Source organism: Macadamia integrifolia, unplaced genomic scaffold (genome assembly GCF_013358625.1).
Source record: "Macadamia integrifolia cultivar HAES 741 unplaced genomic scaffold, SCU_Mint_v3 scaffold1095, whole genome shotgun sequence".
In the NCBI taxonomy this organism is placed as follows: Eukaryota; Viridiplantae; Streptophyta; class Magnoliopsida; order Proteales; family Proteaceae; genus Macadamia; species Macadamia integrifolia.
In genome coordinates this window covers 249,144-267,188 of record NW_024868085.1, presented here as the reverse complement: position 1 = coordinate 267,188, position 18,045 = coordinate 249,144, and the positions used below count along the sequence as shown (strand labels likewise).

The 18,045-nt window shown below is 36.9% G+C and overlaps 1 protein-coding gene across 2 annotated transcripts; it reads left to right on the top strand.

The window, feature by feature from the left end:
* Positions 1–844: 844 nt before the first annotated feature.
* Positions 845–16,437, top strand: LOC122062728 (probable NAD kinase 1). 2 transcript variants are annotated; one of them, XM_042626372.1, is made up of 11 exons: positions 845–982; positions 1,936–2,089; positions 4,198–4,317; positions 5,070–5,257; positions 8,872–8,985; positions 9,210–9,304; positions 11,717–11,823; positions 12,804–12,877; positions 13,510–13,588; positions 14,842–15,149; positions 15,776–16,437. In XM_042626372.1, the coding sequence occupies exons 2-11, from the start codon at positions 1,978–1,980 to the stop codon at positions 16,082–16,084; spliced, it is 1,506 nt and encodes a 501-aa protein (XP_042482306.1). In that variant the 5' UTR covers positions 845–982; positions 1,936–1,977; the 3' UTR covers positions 16,085–16,437. The 2 variants fall into 2 exon arrangements, with proteins under 2 accessions (XP_042482306.1, XP_042482305.1); XM_042626371.1 differs by having other exon boundaries at positions 845–1,099.
* Positions 16,438–18,045: the final 1,608 nt, after the last annotated feature.

Genomic DNA, 18,045 nt, shown 5'->3' with positions numbered 1-18,045 from the left:
TAACCCTGATGTTAACCTAATTTTAGATATTGTTGGACATTGGGTCATTGACACCTCAAAACACCTAATTTATTTTCTCACTGATATCTCTTGCTTTTTTTACTTTAAAAAAAAAAAACTCTAAAAAAAAAAATCAGGGTATACCCGGCCCTTAATGGCAAACCAGGGTCAAGGTCTAGGATCACCCTGGCCCGACCCTGAAAAATCAAGGCCAATCAGGGCAGGTAAGGGTTGGGCCTAGGTTGAAGTTTTATGGTCCTGAGTCAGGATTAGAGTAGGTTTGGGCCTAGTTAAAGAGACTTAGGGTTGAGCTAGGGTTTTAAGAAGCCTAGCCCAACCCAACCCGGTCCTGTTGCACCCGTAGAGCAAACACTAGCTAATTGTGTGGCCCCTACGCTAGTGTAGGTGCTAATGGGAGTATGCATCGAAACATCCAATAAACAGGTAAGATGGTCATTTTGCTGCCAAATATAGAGGCACAGAATTGGGTAACTTTGTTTTCTCCGCATTATATCTAACTAGGTATCAAAATTTGGTGGGAAATTTTCCATATTAATTTATTAATTTGGTGAGAAATTTTAGATTATGTGCATTGTATGATTGATAATGTTTATGTCGACATATGTTGGCGTCAAAATTAAATACATGTTCTACCAAAATAAATAAATGAATCCATAAAAGAGATAATATAATATTAATAATTATGTGATACATAGTTTAATCATCTTAATACGTACTTAGATGAAAACAAAAACAAAAAAGTGGAAAATGACCAATTGAGGGGTAATTTGAGAATTTTAAAAAACTATAAAACAAGAGGAGTTGGTGCGAAGGAGAAGAAGAGTTGAATCGTTGAAAGTTAAATGAGGAGAATTCAGAAAGGATGACAAAGTTTTTGTTACCGTCCAAAGAAGCATTCCATGGAGAGTTTGGGATTACATATAGTTAATGGGGCCTGTATTTAATATACGATTTTGGAAGCGTAAGTTCCTCAAAGTTCTCTCTCTCTCTCTCTCAATAATCTGAGACAGACGTTGAAGGTTTGGGATCTCTCTTTCAATTCACCATGCATCCTAGCGAGCTCACTTCAAATTCGAACGTATTGGCCTCTCTCTGTCTCTACTTAATCTTATTTCAATGATTAGTTCTTTTTATGTTTAGTGTTTGGATTGGAAATAGGGATTTCTAGCTTCAATTTAGGCACTTTCAATGGTAAGTTGCCTTCACAATTGTTGATTCTGTAGTTACAAGTTTGAAAGATCTCATATTGGTATTGATTATTTTATTTACCAAGGTTTCTCTTAGTTGTTTTAATTACTGGGTTTTCTGGATATATTAATTCAGCAGGTGGAGAAGTGTTCATTTGGACTTTATGGAGCTATAATTGGTAGCTATCGGTTGGTTTTTTTGGTTTAAATTTCAGTGGAAGGGATACCAATTTTCGCAATTTTTCAGTTGATAAACTGAGTAGGTCGTTGAGCTCGCATTATTCTGAATATTCTGACAGTTGAATTTGAGATATTTGAATGATTCATTTTTCTATTGAGTGGCATGGGAGATTGAAATGTGTTTGAACATGTCTTCTCTGATAGGTATTATGGAGAATTACATATAACTAATTATTCTACAGGGAAACCCAGATCTAGATTTGAAGCAATTTGCCCATTGCCCAAGCTGTTTAATCTATGATTTGTTGGTTTTCTGATAAGACTTCCTATTACTACTTTTGGATTTTATTCTGTGATCTCTTTGACCTTCAGTATCATACCCCGTTTTCTAATCCATTTTAAGAAGTTTTTGTATTCAAACTTGTTAGTGTTGATGAAATTGTTAATGCTCCAAAATATACTGATAATGTGGTGGTTCGTTACTTATTTATTTCATGTAAGTAACTTATAGTATTGCCATTTTTGAACTGTTGTTTCCTCTTAACAGAAGAATTCCAGTCCTACATGCTCGCAGACAGATAATGGTTATATGGATTCAGTTCCTCTCTCGGATTCAGAGAAGGTAGTGAAGGAGTTCTTCCAACAACAGCCTGTCAAGGGCGTTGATGAACATCTTATTGAGTTCTCCGAGGAATTGAGAAGTAAGATCATCTTTGAATCCTTGAAATATTGCATACCTTTTCATTCTGAACTTAATACACTGTCATATCTATATTCTCCACAAACCAGGCAATTAGATGAGATTGGAGTGGAAATGTCTTGTAGTTTCACCTAAATTTCATCGCAGAATAATTAGGGTTTGGCTTCTGCAATTGTCAGACTCAAAGTGACATGTCGATTTATCCCCTCATATGGATAATTTTAGTCAAGTATACAACAATTTGCATGCTGCTTATGTTGCCTCTTTAAGCATCTACTTTTCACCTGCTTGGTCCATAGTTGTCATGGCGTCTAGTCGACCAAAGGCATTGGAGGGGGGCCAGGACCAAAGGTGACACCAACAAAGTGCCCTCCGAGAAGACCTGGGGACCAAGGTGAAGCCTTGACAACTATGGCTTGGTCACCATTGTCCACAGGAATGCAAGGACATAACATGTGTGTTACAAGTGTGGGCATTGGGATCCTTGCTTCTTCTTCAATCCTATCATCCTCATTTGTTCCTCTAACACAGTAATACTTTCCACAGAGAAAAAATATGAGAAGGGGGAAAGGATTGCCTTGTGCTAATTGTCTCGAGCTCTGAAAATTTTCTTGAAGATCAATTGATAAGGATAGGAAGGATGCTACATAAATCCACCTTTTTCCCACAATACATAGGCCCCCATAGATTTGTCCAAGGAATTATATTCTACATGATTGTATTTGTTTTTTAAGTTGTTCTTGAAGATAATCATGGCGTGCTCTTCCTAAATCACAGAGTTTACACTAACAAGTGATCAGCTCCCCATCTATGATGTGTCTTCTTTCCTAAAATGCTCTTGTAAGTCCCAATTTCCAAAACCTATTACTTTCTTCAAGCAAGATGATTACACCTTTGACAATAAACAATTGAGAGGAAGGGACTAAGAGAATGGATTGGCTTGTCTAGAATGACAAAGGACGTTCTTATTTGTTGAGAGGATAACAGATAAAAATAAGGTATGATAGGAAAGGTTGACTCACAAGCCTTCTCCTAATATACAATGAACTTAGACAGTCTAGTTGTCTAGTCAATTTTTATCCTTAACACTACCCCTCAAGTTGGTGCATAGATATTTATTATGCTCAACTTGAATACTATAGGATGGAATGACTTAGAAGCCAAACCCTTTGTGAATAAATCAGCTAATTGATCATCTGAAATGACAAACAAGATGCAGATTAAGACTGGTTCAAGTTTCTCCCTTGACGAAGTGTCTGTCAAAAAGTATGGGAGGTTTGTGTTCCTCGAGTCAGTTGATGCATCTAAGGAAAAGAAGGATGCAAAGTATATTTACAAGTTGCTGAAGGAAGTGGTGAAGGATGTGCGGCAAGAGCACGTGGTGCAGGTTCTCATATAATATTCACTTTTAGTGGTGGCAAGGATTCAATCCCAAACCTACCGGAGTCAACTACAATTGACTCAGGCTATAATGGAAAAGGTTGTCCTGAAGGACCTGCACCCAACTGAAATTGGTAGAAGCAGTAACTTTCATCAGAATTGACTATTGACCCAACACACTGCAACAAGTATCGGTAATGAATTATTCATTTCGGATCAGAGTATTTCTGTAGTTGTTACTGTAGGTTTTGGTCAATTTTATTTGTAAGATGTGGTTATCTTCTTAGGAATAAATTTAAAACAATACTTTCCATGCATAAATGTGTAATTGAGTTTGATTTTTCTTGTTTCTTGTGTAACAGACTTTCTTTTTTCTTTTCTTGTTAGTCGTCACTCATCCCTTCTTTTCCTCACCCCCTTCCTATAATTTCAGTACTAATATGCATTTCCCCCCACCCCCCATTTGCTGCAAATAATTTATTATTTCCTTGATAAGTAAATCATTATCATATACATCTAATTTTTTTGCTTGTAAAACTACGTATCACCATTATAAGTGATCATTGTTCTATATGGCATGCTGAAACCAAAGAAATTTTCTTTTATCTTAAAACATTCTTCGATTATTCCTGATGTAGTGGTTCCCTTTTCTGTTATGTTGATTTCTATACTCTTAGTTTAATGCCTGTTACCAACATTGGTGATTGCATTTTTTGTATTCATTATTAGCTGTTGCAAAGGCATTGCGACGAGTAGCTGAAGGAAAGGCTTCTGCTCAAGCTGAGGCAGCTGAGTGGCAACGTAAATATGAATTGGAAAGGGCACGGAATTTGCGGAAGGGGCATGAAGGTTAGCCAATGTTCAAATAACATGTTAGCCAATGTTCAAATAGCATGCTTTCTTTGTTATCAGACCTATTTTCCTGTATATGGACCTTGAAACGTATGGATAAATTCTTTGTGATTCTCGCCAAGGAGAATGAAATACTGTTTCCTCAAACAGCTTATGCACATGATGAGATTTGTAGTTACAGTCTTATGGGTATTTTGTAGGGTATATGGTAAATAATTACAGTGTGATTCAATTCATTCCTTACTGTAGTTAATTGGAGTAAATTGTGGTCAATGTTTATAGGGATAGTAATGGGTTGGATCAGATTGAAAACTGGCCAACCTAGTTCTGGAATATGCCAGGTGGGGTTAGTTGATTTCTTCAATAAAATGGCTGTGGTCTAATTGCTTTAGAATGGAAAATGAACAGTTCAAACCCATTATGATCGCTGACCGGGTTGAGTTACGTAAAAACATTCCAACCCAAAAGGGGGGTGGGGGGGAATGGGCGGGGTGGTAGGTCACTTATAAGGTTTCTATTCTTAAGCATCACAGTGCAACATTGTGGTTATTTCTGGAATATTGGACAAGCTTTTGCCAGATTCACTTGATCTGGTTTTCGAATATGACTATCAAACTCGCTGTAAATCTTATAAACCGAGTTTATCATTCATCTCAAGCGTTTAGAATTTTTTTTTCTCTTGCCACTTCATCTTCTCACTTAAATGGTTAAATATTTTCCTTCTATTAGTGCATCTTCTTGTATTGCAGAACTGTCATCTGGGGGTAGTCATTGCGATACTACAAGTGAGAATCCAGGGAGAATATCCAATCAAAATGTTAAGACAAATATGGCCAATGATCAATCTGAAAGATGTTGCGGAAAGCATGGAATCTGCTCCCATGAGGTTCTTAAGGATGGAGAGGCAGAATCCAATCCCATGGTGGTTCCAAAAAAGGTAGCAGTTGTTTTTCCTCCTTTTCATGTGTCAATGATTTATTACCTCCTTTTTTTCCCCAATTAATGCCATAATTGTCAAAGTACTTGGTTTCTTTGTGTATCCCAATGTAGCATTCCTAAGTTACGGATATTGGTTGATCTGAAATAACAATTACACTTGGCCTTTCAACTTGAATGGTATGGGTTGTACCAAACCAATTGCCATTATCTTACCTGGCCATAGTTGTCACAGTGTCTGGGCGACCCAAGGTGTTAGGGGGCCTCGATGCAAGGCAACCAAGGCGCATGTACGGCTTGACAACTAAGCTGGCCACTTTATGAGGAGCTATCCTTGAGTTGCATCCTTCCAGTACTGTTCTAACATAGGGGTTTACCATGCTCATGCTAAAGTTTCAATCAATTCCTGCCAATATCCACGCCGGGAAATTAAGAACATAAATCCAGTAGCCCAAACAAGGTGTCCAAATAGAAACAAAATTGGCTTGGTTCCAAGATGTAGAATCTATGTTGAATCACCACTTAGCGGGGTTACTAGGACTTGGGTCTCTTTCTTGGGCGGGATACCAATTATGATCTCTTTTATCTCCTTTTGAAGTACCTGTTCATGGCTGCTGTAACCATTAGTTTGACAGTTGGGGGTATTATTGGTTCTGAGGATTTGAAAATGTAACAGGCTTAATCGCTGCACTATATAACTATTGGAAATAGGTGGAATTCAATTAATTCCATGGAAAATGTTAGCCATTGAAATTCACCAATCTTCCTTCCATCTATAATATGGCTCCTTGTTTCATAAGATATAGTTCATTAAATTCTTCAAATATATTAATACTTGGAGATATGGTGAAAGCCACCATTCTTTCAGTAACAACAGTATTGAAAACATTATATATTACATATGGCTACTTGCATCTAATCCAGATGTAGGTTTATCCGCAATAATGGAAGGAAGATTTTATAATTCAGAGTTACATCGTTGGTTCTAAACCCCCCCCCCAACAAAAAAAGAAAAAAAGTAAAATTCAAAATATTAGTGAAATATCTATCTTCATTAATAAAATAAATTTTATTCCAAAATAATCTGAAATTTCATTAATAATAAATATATCACATTTAAAAAAAAGAAATTTAAGTATATGCTTTCTTAGTTTCAGATGACCCAAAACGACTCAATGGAATTTTAAGAATATACTATTTTTTTTCCTTGAAGAAACGCTTGAAGTCCAATACGACAGTTTTGTAGGTGTCATCATCAACAAAGTCTAGCTAACCCAACCTAGGATTACATCACCGGACTGGAAGATGATTCAAATGTGGACCAACTGTAGCTGCTAAGTGGACGGGCTGATATGGTTGCTGGGGTTTGGGTATGAAAAGATGCTCTCCATGAAGTTGTAGATTGACATACAATGCCTAACATTTTAAAAATTGAAGGCCAACCACAAATATTTACCCTTTTTATTTGGAAAATACAACTCTGGGAAAAATACTAAAATAGTATACCTCCAACTTGGAGTCTTGCACAAATCTGGCAAATTGTCGCTGTAGTTGCATTGTAGTATTTTCCAACACATTCTTCCCCCAAGTTACGTAGGTGATTTGGCCAAAAATCACCAAATCTGGGGATTTTTGGACTTTTTCCTCTCTTACTACTAATGAAATACTGGAAATTTGTCGAAATTTCAACCCATTTCGATCGAATTAGTGCTTTAAAAGGACTGGTTTGTAATGTTCAGTCGAAACAATACTGGAACCAAAACAAGAATGGAACTTTGGCTGAAATGCTGAAATTTGGACCTAAACTTTGCATTCTTATCGAGTGCACTACGTTTCGTTTTGAAACAAAAAAAAAAAAATCATGAAATTTCGGACATTTCAACCAAAATTTCGAACCTTGATTATGAGTAAAGAAGAAAATACTACAAGAAATAGTCAGAAGTCCAAAATTTTTGAAAAAAAAAAGGAAAGGCCAAATTTAGTTACTCAAAATAAACCAATTTCTCAACAACCAGAAAAAATTGAAATTTTTTGATCTGGTCTGCCACAACTTAACCGAAATTGCAAGAGACTAGTTCCTTTGCTAGCAACCCTTAGTGAAGCAGAGCTGTATGGCTGTTGATAGGTGGGGTTGTATTATTTGGAATCTTCTGCTCTTTCCTTTTGCTGGATATTTTGGAAAGAATGGACTCGGAGGATTGATGCAAATAAGTCACTTAATGGGCTTATTTTATTGCAGATAAGCCTTGGGTTGGGTTATGTATGTGTTGGGCCTTTGATCCCATGAGTTTTCTTTGTAATGGGCCACTTTAATGGGCCTAAAATAGGGGTAGAAAGTAGGAAAACAAGATTTACTTCATTAGCTTAGTTAGAGTCCTGTTTTGAGTCTATTTCCTTTGTTATTTTAGTTTTAGCCAGTTTAGGTTTCCCTATTAGTGAATGATTAATTAGTTATCTACTCTATGTTGGAGTTATAGTCCTAGTCCTATTATTAATCCAAGTCCTGCTAGGAATGTCTAGTTCTATTTGGAAACTAGCTCCTAGTTATGATAGGATTGCTATTCTTCCCTCTTTAAATAGAGGAGCCTATGTACTCATAATGGCAGATTTGAATAAAGAATAGTTGCAACCAATTGCTTAGAATAGCCGGGATAGCTGTGGGTGAGAAGCTCGGGCCGAGATAGCCACTCCTCCCCTACTTTTACTTGTTTCTTCTTTGATTAAGCTTTCAATTTTGTCATTAAGTTATTGCTGTTTATGTGCATTACTTCTGTGAGTATTAAGAAAGTTCAGATCTGTCCAAGCTACAAAACCAGAATCGATTCTCTCTCCTGAAGTCTACATTCTCTCTGTTGGATCAGCTTTCATGTAAGTAAATAACTCCACAACCCCTGGTCAGAATCCTCTCAACTATTTAGGTTTTTGTCCCCTCCATAGGGAGTGCTATCGACCAAGGTTTGAGCTCCATCTGAGCTCTAATTGTAGGAGCCGCCCCCTCCCTTTATTGGTCCTGCGCAGGAGATTTTCTCTCTCCTGGCCATTTGGGTGTTTTTGGGTTTTCTCTTTTGGATTGCTTGTTTATCTGTAAGGGTTGTTTCTTAGTTGGGTTTCTTTGTTCTACGGGGTATTTACATTGTACTGTTGGGGTCATAATTTGTGGGGGTTAGTTTCTTTAATCTACTCCTACATTAAGGGTCTTTTGTAATAAATCATTCCTGTGGTTTGAGGTGATCTTATGGTCTTTTGCCTTGGTTGACTGAAATGAAGTTGGATTTCTACCTTTAGTGAACATTAGGTGACCTTTTTTCCCCCCTGAATTCTTGTATTTATTATTTTTTTTTTTGGGAGGGGGGGGGTGCTGGATGATCATTTTCCTTTATAATCATGCTCCATTAATTGTATGGGTTCTAGCCTTTTACAGTGTTGAATGAAATCTTACTGTTTTCAACAATAAATTTATAAATAAGTAAATAAATAAAAAAGAAATGATATTGTCCTCAGGTAATTGTCAAGTAGGCATTGCCTGCTACCTATAAACATTAGTACTAGGAAGCACCATTGAAACTTGGGAAAAAATTTGGGCCTGTCATTGAAACTGTTGTTTTTCTGGGGCAGGCATCTTTCAAACTTCAGTGGGGTTGCAATGGTGAGAAAAATGGCCAGCACAAGCATGACGTTGTTTCTTTCGAAAGTGGAAATATAACAACTGCAGCACGCAGCAGTAAACAGGTATAGTCCAAAGTTTCTCTCTTTCCTTGCATTTATCATGTGAGAAGGTTTCTGTTTGTGTTATTCTTATTATTTGTTTGAAATTTTTATCTAGACAACGTAGTAAAGTTTGCTACTATTTCTTAAGTCTAAACAAGGGTGATTAGTAGAACTATTGCAATTAGCTCTCTTTTCTCTTTGAAATCTTTTATAGCTCGACTTGAGAACCCCTTTTTCATTTTCAGATTTTCTTGAAGTGGGAAACACACCCTCAGACTGTACTTATTTTGACAAAACCAAATTCAACTTCTGTTCGAGCTATATGTGCAGAAATGGTCAGGTAAGAAAGTTAAGGTATTTAATAAATTGCACCTTATGAAATTATCGATGCATGTCTTTCTACATAATTGCTATAGAAGTCCTTCTAGTAAGGAGTTCTGAGTAATTGGTGAAAATGGTATCATGTTTAAGTTATGATTTTAGGCAAGGTTTAAAGTATCGGTATCATGTGTAGTATCGATACCCACCGATACCGATACGATACTGACGGATACTTTAAACGTGTCATATGGTAACCCTTTTAAAGATACCAATACAATACGATACAATACTATATGATACGTATCGTATCGATACGCTACGATACAGACCGATACTCCAAACCCTGATTTTAGGCGCTTTAATAGGAATTCATCTACCTGAGTTTGGTTTGTTGTCTCATACAGTTATGAATAGGATAACATATTAACATCTAAACCATATTCCATCAGTTTTATTGATGGAGCCAGTTGTAAGTTGAAGTATCTTGGATTTCCCATTATGGTTCATAAAAATGTACATTCTTCTGAATTATTCGGGCATTTCTGATAGTCACTGGGGTTTTTATTTCCAATCATACTTTTACATGTAATGGGCATTTCCTTTTCCTCGTAGATAGGGCAAGTGTCTATTTTTGCTAACAACTGGACTCCTAAATGTAAGCGGTGATGACCAAGTTTAGGTTATTCGGAAAGAGGTAATGTAGCTTGTTCTGGCAACAGGTTGACTGCCATTTTGATTTTGCACTTTTAATATCGTTCAGATATACTTTAGTTCAACTGGAATGCTAAAATGATTCTTTTGAATACATCAATCTTTCAGATCAGAAAGCAGGGTAATAGGGCTAGACTCACCAAAAGAGCAATTAATTACAGTATTACACCCTACCCACAAGCAAGATGTTAAGTATTGGTATCAGGTATCGTATTGGAGGGTTGATTTTAAGATACGTATCATATCATATCAGAGAAATGCAAAATAAGTTAAATATACACATGGAAATTGTCGAGATACACTTGGAAATGCTAATGATACATGCAAAATACACTTTTCAAGCATAAAACACTACAAATAAGTTATATATAAAATGTATCATGTATAAACACTAAACGGAAGAACAACATATGATGAGACAAGTACATTCAATTGAAATTATATACAGGATAAAGTTTCTTGCATGTACTAATAGTCGAACACCATAAAGAGTTTTGGGCTGGTTCAAATATCAGAGGTGGAAGTGTTTTCAGGTAAAGGAGCAACTAGGATGATGTTGTGCACGGATCGAACATACATGTAATACTGACCCCAATTGAAATAGTGATGGTAATACGACTTTCCCTCGTAGTAGAATCTGTGCACTGCTCTGGATTGGCCAATGTCGGTACAATACTAAATTGTCGTTGAGCCCTACTGTCTTCATAACTTCCATACATTGAAGAAGCCCTGTGTCCACAGCCCAAAGAAGCACTTGAAGAAGCATATTGTCCATAGCCAAATGAAGCAGAACTCATGCTCCTCTTAAGCACATCACGGTCATTTGGATCGAGGCCATGGTTAACCTTCCGACTGTAAGCCCGTGACTTTGAGGAACACCATGATTCTCAGCTTGGGTTGTATGTGTGTATCCTGCCTCACATGTGAATTGCAAGCAAGCATAAGACTGCGATGCTCGAGCTCGGGCCCCCCCCCACCAACCACACCACTACCACCACCACCATCACCATCACCATCATTGCCATCATCATCATCATTAGATCTTCATTAAGTGTTGTTTACCCATGCTGTAATTAGATCTTCTTCATTAAGGATGTGATTGAAGTCAACCACATCTACGTCATCCCCTTCTTTCTCAAACTCAAGAGATTTCATCTTCAACTTCGTATTGTAATGCCCATACACTACTAATCTCTCCAGTTTTGCAGAATTTCGAGGCGGTCGGGGTTGGTGTGTATCAACCCGAATGTACTCCAGTTTCGTTCACAACCACTTGAGAATGTCGTTAGCAATGTTCTAAATCTCGGGTTTTAACCTTAGTCGAAATATCCAAAACCTGATCGTAACCAGATCTTTTTTCCAGGGCTATTACCAGAAATTTGGGCCGAAATTTCTCAAATACTAGGTTTCATCTGGGGGTCCACCGAAATGTCTGAAATTTCGGTCAAGATTTCCGAGACGATGATCTATGGTCATTAGGGATAAGACTCAAATTGCAATATTCCTTAACTTTGGATCACTATCCTATAGTTTAGCTACTTATCACTGCATAATTTTAATAATTCGAATACTAAAATTTTGTAACTCATATGATAATATTAAAAGTTTGAAACTAATTTTAAATAAAAGAATAAATTATTAAACCTATTTTTTGTAACTTAATGAGCCTTTGCTTGCATCCTGTCTTCTTCTTATACTCAGTGTTCTATTCATGTCACAGATGGCTGAAAGATCAGAAGAAAATCAATGTATATGTTGAACCACGAGTAAGAACAGAGCTACTATCAGAGTCTTCTTACTTTAACTTTGTACAGACTTGGAAAGATGGTGAGCATTAAGAACTATTATTACCTAGTTAATATCAATCATGCTCAATGGATTTCATATATTTAAATTTTAACCCATTGAGCTCTGGCTTGATTTCCTATCTGCTTTGAATGAAAAAAGAAGACAGATAAATTTGGACTGAATTATATCATTTATCTCTGTTATTTGTGTTGTTGTTCCAGTCATTTGACTTTTGCAACATTGTCTTTCAGAATTAGTAGTGGAAATTTTATTGTCTTAGAAGGACAAGTCTTAATCTTCACTTGGAAATCATTTACATTCTCTTTGAGCGAAAGCTAGAAACTTTAACCAGACAAGCTGTGAAATAATGGCCAAAGAATCAGAGAAATAGCTAAAGACTAAAATCAAGAATTGCATCAAACGTGGAAGTTAATTTTAAGAAATATAATATATTGCTATGAGTTAATCCAATTTTAGCAAGCCTGAGTACAGATCTGAACTTGAGAGTTTGTGTGAAGCTGATAAGGTTCAAGAGGGCTGTATTTGTGATTGATTCATCACTGTGCAAATACACATTTCAGCAAGTGCGCTCTCACATTTGGTTAATCATTGTGAGAGGTTCAGACCTCTGAATATCTGTATTAGTTGATCTCAGATTTGGTTTGAAGGAAGGGCAGCACCACCAAAGTGAGTGATTATCTTAGGATTGCAATCAACATGAATCCTTGGGATTCTTGGAGATTGAACCACCATCACCAAAAACTTTCCTTGCTCCAAGATAAAATTGCATAAACTTAAAATAAGCCATGGCATTGCCATAACCAACCCTAGTAGCAGATGACATCCCATCTCTTGTTTATTGTCAGCTTCACATAAATTATTTGTGTACAAGTTTTTGTAGAACCTGCAGGCTATAGGATCGAAAACCTAGACTAATTGTTTTCTGATAGTATCTCATCAAATTAATTAGTTTCCTTTAATTGGAATGTCCTTTTGAGTTTATGTTCATTATTTTACAGATGAGGAAGTAATGTTCCTACACACGAAAGTTGATCTTGTTGTAACTCTCGGGGGAGATGGAACTGTTCTTTGGGTATGTCTTATTTTTCCAAAACTTGATGTAAGATGGTATTTTACACCTCAGAATATTTAGAACATCACAGTACCTATCTCTTGAAGGGGAAAATAGTGTAGCATTTTATCTAAGTAAATGCCTGAAGATTTCATGTTTTGCTATTTCTCGTGAATGCTACTTGTTCTGTATCTTACTGGAATCCTAACTTGTAATTTTGAACTTCCATAAAATGTGAAGTTTGAGTGTGTCAGTCGTTCTAAAAATGAGGTACTAGCTGCCTAGTGTCTGTACAAGTTATTTACTCATTTACTAGATTTCGGTTATGTGTGGTTTGGGAGTTGATGGTTAATTTAAAATTCATCCTCCCTGATAATATGTACTTCATATTTCGTGATCAAGAAATGAATACTGTTTGAAGCTTACCATTTTCTAAGCTTTCTGTAGTCATTTTAGACTAAATGCTCTCTCTGTTATGACCTTTATTTTATTAAGGTGGAGTCTGTTGATACATGCTCTCGTGTGATGAGCTTTTTCATCACCATACCAGAGAAATTACTGCCAAATCGATATTTATTCATCCTTGTTTGTTTTAGGATTTTCATTTTGAATAAACCATGAGTAGCACTTAATAGTCTGATTCGTGTTTGCAGGCAGCATCAATGTTCAAAGGACCAGTTCCTCCTCTTGTCCCATTTTCCCTTGGATCTCTAGGCTTTATGACTCCATTTCGTATCCTTCATCTCTGTTCAAAACTATGTTAATCTGGTCAAAATGATTGATGTTTGAAAAGTAAGTCATGGAGATATAGATTGCTTTCATGTTGAATGCATTTCAGTGTCTGAACTTTTCTAACTGGTAAGTACCTATGTTTCTCTGCTCGTAGTTTGAAGTGGCTATTCTGGAAAGCTGTGGCATTTGCGGAGCAATTCTTTTTGGCCATCTTTCTTATAATGATATTGAAACTGATGCAGGTTTTGGTTACTTGATTTCGTAGTTGTATTGCATTAAAGAAGCAGATTTTAGGCAGGAATTAACTGAGTATTTCATATTAGAAAGGCTGACAGAGCTTGAGAATTGAGATATTTGATTTTCATGAAAGCTTCATTAAAATGACACTTTCTTTGCAAAAGCTAGCTAGAGCAAGTTTAAGAAACTAAATCAGCCGATGCTTACTTAGATTAATGCTGGGTCTTGTCTTTGCTTCTCTCATCAGTGAAGGGACTTGTGACCTAATTTCAACAATCTGGACATGGTTTCAGTTGTTATATGATTATGATAATTTCTATAAGAACATAAAGAAGGCCATGAGTTGAGGAGGAGGGGGGGGGGGGGATCTAAGGTTTTGCGAGCAAGGTTACAGCAAAATAAAAAGTCCTAACAATGACTGTTCAGTGCAGTTGGTGAGCTGTGGTGTGCAAAAATCCCATGCTCACCTAGAGGTCTTGAGTTTGAGTCTCCTGGCTGTTACCTACTTCCCTCCCTACCTATCAAAAAAAAAAAAAAGTCCCATGATCCGCTTTTTCTGCCATTGAAATCTTCAATTAAGGAGGTTCAAATCATATCTTCTTATGAAACTAATAGGGAACCACTGAATTGTTTCATAGTTCCCTGAGATTGTAGAAAGACAGGTAACCATTGTTTTGATTATTGATCCTGCAGTGGTAAAGAGTTGATCAAGATATTTAATTTTTTTTTAAGTTGGCTATTCTTTCTGATGATGTAAATTCTGTTTGATTAATGTGGAAGTGATCCTGTTACGTTTGGTGTCCCTTTTTCATTTTTTTCTTTTTGAGAAAATATTTTCTTTGATTATGTGTACTTGATATTTGGAAACAGCCTCTTTTGAGAAGCAGGGGTAAGACTGCGTACATTTGCCCCTCCCAGACCCTGCTGTAGTCGGAGTCTCATGTACTGCGCTCCTCTGCATGTCTACATGATATAGATATACAGATGACACAACAGTGATCCTTAATGGTTTACAGAAAGTGAGCATTACAGAGAATGCCTGGATGCAGTCCTAAAGGGGCCCATTAGTATCACATTATGCCACCGGTTGCAGTGCCATGTTGTTAGAGGCGCAGCCAAAGATGAACTAGAGACCGAAGGACCTTTTCTTGTACTGAATGATGTTACAATTGACCGTGGTATTTCTTCCTTCCTCACAAACCTGGAATGTTATTGCGACAACTCCTTTGTGACATTAGTTCAAGGGGATGGATTGATCTTATCAACAACATCTGGAAGCACTGCATATTCACTGGCGGCTGGAGGATCAATGGTCCATCCACAGGCAAGTCCCAACAGCATCTGTTCTTATCATCATTATAATATTTTTGTTGACTTGTTATCATCACTACTATATATGTTGTATTGAAGAATATTGTCCTGCTAACATTTCAAGATTAAATTTTTCCGAACTAGTTTGTAGTTATTTCATATAACAATGAGCATCATCAAGTCCTGGAAACTAACAGGGTTCAGTTCTGATGTGTTTTGGACCTTATATTCCTCAAATATCTTAAGGTTCTAAGTTAGGACTTAGAATCATGTTAACGTGTGCATGTTAATTGTACATTTCGTTCCTTTTGGCTGAAAAACTGAAGTTTCATTTCGATGGCCAAAAAAAGCAACTAATCGAGTGAAAATTTTCATTATTGCACTGGGTTGCTCTTTTTTATCGTAGTTGAAGCGCGATGGTGATGGTGTAACTCATGTTGAGGATTTATTAAATCTGAGCATAATTAATTAATTCTTGAACCAAGCATTTCTTGCTGTACTTCCCTCGCCCCTCTCTTGTTGGTAGCCAATTTCTTGTTTTACTTCAAAATGCAAATATAGTATAGCCAACCTTGATATGCTGTCATAAAACCATATAAGGCACACCATCTGAGTCTTTCTAATTTTACTGTAGTGCAGGTTCCTGGCATTCTCTTTACTCCTATCTGCCCGCATTCTTTATCGTTTAGGCCTCTGATACTACCGGAGTATGTAACACTGAAAGTGCTAGTGCCTTCCAACAGTAGGGGGCACACATGGGCATCATTTGATGGCAAGGGCAGGAAACAACTCGCACCTGGGGATGCACTTGTTTGCAGCATGGCACCTTGGCCTGTTCCTACGGCATGTCAAGAAGATTCTACCATTGATTTCTTGCACAGCATTCATGATGGCCTTCACTGGAATTTGAGAAAAAAACAATCATCGGATGGTCCCCGAGATTTGTAGTTGCTGATATTCAATGAATGCATCTTATCTGCAACATCCCTGATAGTTGAGGATCCACATCACTTCTGCTGTTGATATAGAAAGAAAGGAACCTACATCTCTTTGAGATTTGTCTGTTTGATTCAGGATGAGTTTCTATGTAATCCCACGTCGATGTATGTATGTATGTAATGTATCATTAATTTGTTCAGCCCTGTCTGCTATCTGAGCCTGCTTTTGCAGGGATCCTTTGCTGTATTCACCATTTAGAAAATTGTAGACTGCACGCATCATGAAAGTTTGTCTTGAAGAAAAATTACAAACAAAATAATGGGAAAAGTATCTCTGAGACTAAGGTAAATTCTTCCCTTAAACTGAGGCTGCGTTTGTTAGTCATTCAGAAAAATGTTTCTAATGTTTTTTTCGTTCTATGGGAATAAAAAAAAAAATGAAATAAAGCATTTGGTGTCAACTTGGTATTTTTTGGGTTATTTATTTATTTATTTTTTAAGCACTAGAGATGCAGAATGACAGAACAACAAAACCTTGTTCCGTTATTTCAGTTTTGTTACAAATGAAACAAAATTAACAACTAGGATAATCGTTCTTGAAATAGGTTCCCAAACTCTCTTTTTTTTTTTTTTTTTTTTTAATTAGCATTTTGACATAAAAACTGAAAATTTTATTTTTTACACAAAACGTTGTTTCAAGAACTGAATGATCACCAAACGCAATCTAATTATCACACAAAATAACCCGTCTCTCCACATGCATGATGCACCCCTCAAACATAGGCATGCATGAGTCCAATAGGACCTGGGAATAAATGCATACAAACTCCCTCGGGGTGGGGGTGGGGTGGTAAGCAAGGTGAGCGACCAACTAGATGTGTCTGATTTGAAATATTTTTTTGCCTTCAGCCCAAGAAGCCCATAGGGCTGCCACTGGTTAGTTATGGGCTTCTAAAGCTAGAGACTTAGAAAATTTTAAACCAACAACTCGGGTTGGATCACCCATAGTAGAACACAAGTAAGAGGAATCGGTGGAGACTGATTCTGATTCGAGCGAACTCAGCAGAGGCCAATACTGAGTCAAGTGGAATTGGCGATTCCGATTCCTGAAACAGTGGGTCCACCTCCTTGGCTGCTAGAAGTTAGGTTCGGGACACCTTACCCAAATATGTCCTTCAATCATCACCACATCTCCTCCATCCTATATAAGGGATCTTCCGATTCTGACCAATTTGTCATGACTCACACTTGTTAAAACTTTCCTAATAAGCCTCTGGGGGGTTGGTTTTTTATTTTCCAAATCCCACTTCATCTTGAATCACAATTGGCTTTTCCTGTTGAAAATTGAAATGCATATTGAATCATTCTAAATCCATATCGTTTGAAGGAGATGATCTTCAAGCGGTATGATCTTTCCAGTTGATATTTTCTGCTCTATTCTCTATCCAATAGCTAAGGTAAGCAGCTAAATAGGCATTGATAGCAATTTATAGACTGAGAGCAGGGACTAATCTGTAATAAAAATAACCAAAACCTCTCTCATAATAGGCATGGTTGATTAATAGGAAAATCCATTATTCATTAAAGATTCATTAAAGAGATCGATCACCTCCCATATTGGACCCCGTCCAATCAGGTCCATCAGTCAATGTCCTTTCATTTATCCATACCTATATAATGACCGTACTAATCGCATTACATGTGAAAACATTACGTATGGGTCATTTGAATGTGTATGGAAATATATTCCCTCTTGTCTCCCCCACTGATTTAGAATGTAGGTTGTGAATATACACGGCAGTGTATTGATCCCTCTCCTATTTTATTTTTATTTATTTTTGGGTAAAATCACCATTTTTTTATATTTTCAGAAGAAAATGAAATCAGGAATCAAACACCACCTCATGCAAGTATGGAAATTAATATACCGAGACAACAAAGTCTTTTGTAGTTTATTGCCAAACGGGCCAC

What these genes read in the sequence shown, in the direction of transcription:
- LOC122062728 (XM_042626371.1), top strand. Translation starts at nt 1,067, where the DNA reads ATGCATCCTAGCGAGCTCACTTCAAATTCGAAC. An exon ending in GAGATGGAACTGTTCTTTGG is followed by an intron (nt 12,878 to 13,509) that starts GTATGTCTTATT and finishes TCGTGTTTGCAG; the next exon opens with GCAGCATCAATGTTCAAAGG. An exon ending in AGGCTTTATGACTCCATTTC is followed by an intron (nt 13,589 to 14,841) that starts GTATCCTTCATC and finishes AATGGTTTACAG; the next exon opens with AAAGTGAGCATTACAGAGAA.